The sequence below is a fragment of the Limulus polyphemus genome, unplaced genomic scaffold (genome assembly GCF_000517525.1).
Source record: "Limulus polyphemus unplaced genomic scaffold, Limulus_polyphemus-2.1.2 Scaffold7921, whole genome shotgun sequence".
Lineage (NCBI taxonomy): Eukaryota > Metazoa > Arthropoda > Merostomata > Xiphosura > Limulidae > Limulus > Limulus polyphemus.
In genome coordinates, this window is record NW_013673531.1 from 2,161 (window position 1) to 5,986 (window position 3,826).

The 3,826-nt window shown below is 33.1% G+C and overlaps 1 protein-coding gene across 2 annotated transcripts in view; it reads right to left on the minus strand.

Annotated features, from left to right (window-relative positions):
- Positions 1-1,347: 1,347 nt before the first annotated feature.
- The window catches only part of LOC106474969 (pancreatic triacylglycerol lipase-like), a 16,144-nt gene continuing 13,665 nt past the window's right edge, over positions 1,348-3,826 (minus strand). Inside the window, exons 8-10 of one of the 2 annotated variants that reach the window (XM_022403220.1) lie at positions 3,629-3,749; positions 1,660-1,715; positions 1,421-1,517 (exon numbers count right to left, since the gene is read on the minus strand). In XM_022403220.1, coding sequence (XP_022258928.1) covers positions 1,447-1,517; positions 1,660-1,715; positions 3,629-3,749 — 248 coding nt within the window. In that variant the 3' untranslated portion in view covers positions 1,421-1,446. Of the gene's footprint in view, positions 1,518-1,659; positions 1,716-3,628; positions 3,750-3,826 lie in introns of both variants that reach the window. The other variant, XM_013935668.2, reaches the window with a different exon arrangement.

Consider the following 3,826-nt stretch of genomic DNA (forward strand, 5'->3'; position numbering starts at 1 on the left):
TGAATAGGGATTAATGGCTGAGTAAACATCTGGATACTCGGGTGAGTGAATAGGGATTAATGGCTGAGTAAACATCTGGATACTCGGGTGAGTGAATAGGGATTAATGGCTGAGTAGATAATTAGGTTGACGAATGTGTGAATAGTGAAGGAGTAGAAGCGACAGGTGAATACATGCATGTCCTGAAAAAGATGGCTAACCAAGAAAGTATAAGTAAACGCCACATTTTTAAATAATTGGAAAAACTAACAAATATATAGGTACGATAGATGTAATAAATTGTTAAGCGGATGTAGAGTATAAAATATAACTGAATACATAAACGAATAGGTGAATATCTGCAGGAACTTTCAACTCAAGAACAAAATGGGTGTATAATTGGGTGGATTGAAACACAGCTAGCCAGAAGAAGAAGTGGCAAATAGATAAATAGGTGTATAGATAGACGTGTGAAAACTTTATAGATTTTAGATGAGTATATACCTCTAAGCGTACAGTTAAAGCACAGAAAAATAGGTAACAGATTGGTGATTGGGTAGAAGAGCGAGAAACATCAGGTAGACAGTTGATTGGAGGAAACAACTGACGGTTGGAGTAATTGGTGATAAATAAACAGAAAGACATCAGGTAGACAGTTGATTGGAGGAAACGACTGACGGTTGGACTAATTGGTGATAAATAAACAGAAAGACATCAGGTAGACAGTTGATTGGAAGAAACGACTGACGGTTGGAGTAATTGCTGATAAATAAACAGAAAGACATCAGGTAGACAGTTGATTGGAGGAAACAACTGACGGTTGGAGTAATTGCTGATAAATAAACAGAAAGACATCAGGTAGACAGTTGATTGGAGGAAACAACTGACGGTTGGACTAATTGGTGATAAATAAACAGAAAGACATCAGGTAGACAGTTGATTGGAGGAAACAACTGACGGTTGGAGTAATTGTTGATAAATAAACAGAAAGCTGGAAGGCAGATGAAAAGATGAATTGAACATGGTGTTTTAAATAGGTGTGATATTAAATCAGTAAGTATAAAAATAACTGGTTAGTTAAATGGTAGAAATAGAATTAGATTGACTAGCGAAACAACATTCTGGTTACTAAAAAACACATCTACGCATATGTTTTAAACGGCATTAATGGGTATCTCTACACATTGTCTATATATATCGTTTCGGTTTGCAAAGCAGTGTCTAATTAAGGTAATTTAAACCAATACTTACACTCTAACTTGGATACTGTTTCGAAAACCTAGATTGTACGTGGAATATGTTAAAGTTACTCCCATGAACGAAATCGATAATTGACATCATTAAGATTGGCTTCAGTTGGAAACATCATTCAACCATCTTTAACCCTCAATATGTTTATCAGTTGTAACTAAGTAGGTGTACTGGGCACCATGATAGAACTCCTCCAAACTAAAATATAAACAGTATTCAAGTTAGAGGGTTAAAGATGGTTGAATGATGTTTCCAACTAAAGCCAATCTTAATGATGTCATCAATATGTTTATCAGTTGTAACTAAGTCCAATCTTAATGATGTCACTCATATGTTTATCAGTTGTAACTAAGTCCAATCTTAATGATGTCACCAATATGTTTACCAGTTGTAACTAAGTCCAATCTTAATGATGTCACCAATATGTTTATTTATCAGTTGTAACTAAGTAGGTGTACTGGGCCCCATGATAGAACTCCTCCACACTAAAATGTAAACAGAAAAGAACTACTTTAACTTATTGTTGTTGCTGTTTAAGTATAACTTGTTTATACGAGTTGCAAGAAATATATAGATCAGAATAAAATACTCACCATTATCTCTCAATAATAGAACATAAACTAACCATATAAAGAAAAGCAATTTGTACTTAATTAATACGTGGAACAACCATCTTTTTTACAGTTAAAATAACTCCGCTCTAACTAAAACTATATCAATTGTTAAAATATAGATATAGAAATAACTTATTGTGTACAAAGCACGTTTCTAAAGATGGAATTAAGACAGACGCGACATTATATATAGCCAGTTATTTCTTCCTCCCATAACAAAAAAATCACAGAATTCACGTTTACAAAAAATAAGAAATAACTTTAATTTCCAGTTAGATTCACTGAAAGACCATATGTTAATCTTGATTCGATTCGTTAAAAGACCGTGTGTTAAACTTGGTCTGTTACTGTTAAAGTCTGTGATGTGAGATTCGTCATGTACAGTGGTGCGTTAAGATTCGCTATGTATCGTCTATGATTGTGTATCATATAATTATATGCCATTCTCAACATAATTTACTCTTTATTCTATGGATTATCTTAACTTTTACTTCATAGAAGGTAAGTGGCCTTTAATATGTCACGTCTTTATGTAGAGTAATAATTTATCCACTATTTTACAAGCAGTAATCTAATGTGTTATCCAATAATGGAGTGTATTACATGACTTGTTTTCTGTTCGGTTCCATTGACATCATGAGCTGATGCACTGCCTCATGCATGTGATTAAATGTTATACTAAGTGCTGACTAATCGCATCTTGTCAGCTTCTCCAACGTGACACCTTCTATCCAAACATGTTTCGTCTTATCAGCGTAACTAACTAGGTTCCTTGAGTGCTGGCCTCACCGAGGAAAGGTTTCTTGTCATTTGTTCTCAGAATTACCATCATTTGCAATTCAGTCGACGAAAGATACCCTAAATAAAGCCTATTAAGTCTGTAGACTATGAGCGTAATGATTTTTGCTATAATATAAAAGTCTTTCGTGGGTCTGAAATTGTATAGATAGGCTTAGAGAGAGAAACGCACACGCTTTTTTTTTACAATATTAAAGTTTATGTGAAACAAATACAAGAATTTGAAATTTAAAGAAAAATGTAACGTTAAAGTACCGAAAAGAAATTGGTTCAATTTCCGTTTTTCTTCAAGTAAGCGCAGCGTACTTTATTTCATCCTTGGAAAAGAATACAGATATGACTTATTTGTATTTTCGTTTATTTTAAACATTCATAAACCTTAAAATTTGTTTGTATAAACTGTTGTTAATGATCGATAAAACTACTGGTTAGTTTTGAAAACTAAAAGTTATAACATCATAACGATTTTGTACAGCTGGAGACAAACAGGTTTGATTAGTATTTACTTGATAATACCACAAAACATTCAATCTGCCTTTTCGTGTCAGAACTTCTACTTAATATACAAAATGTTAGTTGCATTATAACATAACTGTGAATCCATAACATTATGAACAAACTTCAAGGGATATTGATATTATAACTTATTCATGAATAAGGTGCTTGGTAGTTTTAAAATCTCATTCAAAGCGTTATTACTTCCAATATATATCAACATACCGTACTCTAAAATTAGAATCTGATGATAATTTTACCTAAACTGAAATTTTTATAGTCAATTGGGAATGAAAAGAGAACATTTATTTATAAAACCTTGTTCTTTACTCACAGTTCACGGGATAACTAATTAAAACTGTGGTGTTTTGTATTACACAACAATAAGAATATGTTTTCTTAAATCGCTTTCTCTTAAAGTTGAGCAAGAAAAATGAGAAAATGTTCTATCACTTAGTAAATATTACAAAGCATAATGGACTAATTCTTACTCGTTGCTCAGAGTGAAGTCCACTTCCCCTTCATCTCCCTTCAAAGACAGATACAAGTGACCCCGCTCATCCCGGCTCTTACTCGGTTTGAACAGCTTCACGATAACCTGGTAGTGGAACACTAACAAGAAATTGGTGATGTATTACAATACGTAGAATTGGTCACGTCCTTACAATACACATAATACTACATGTTAA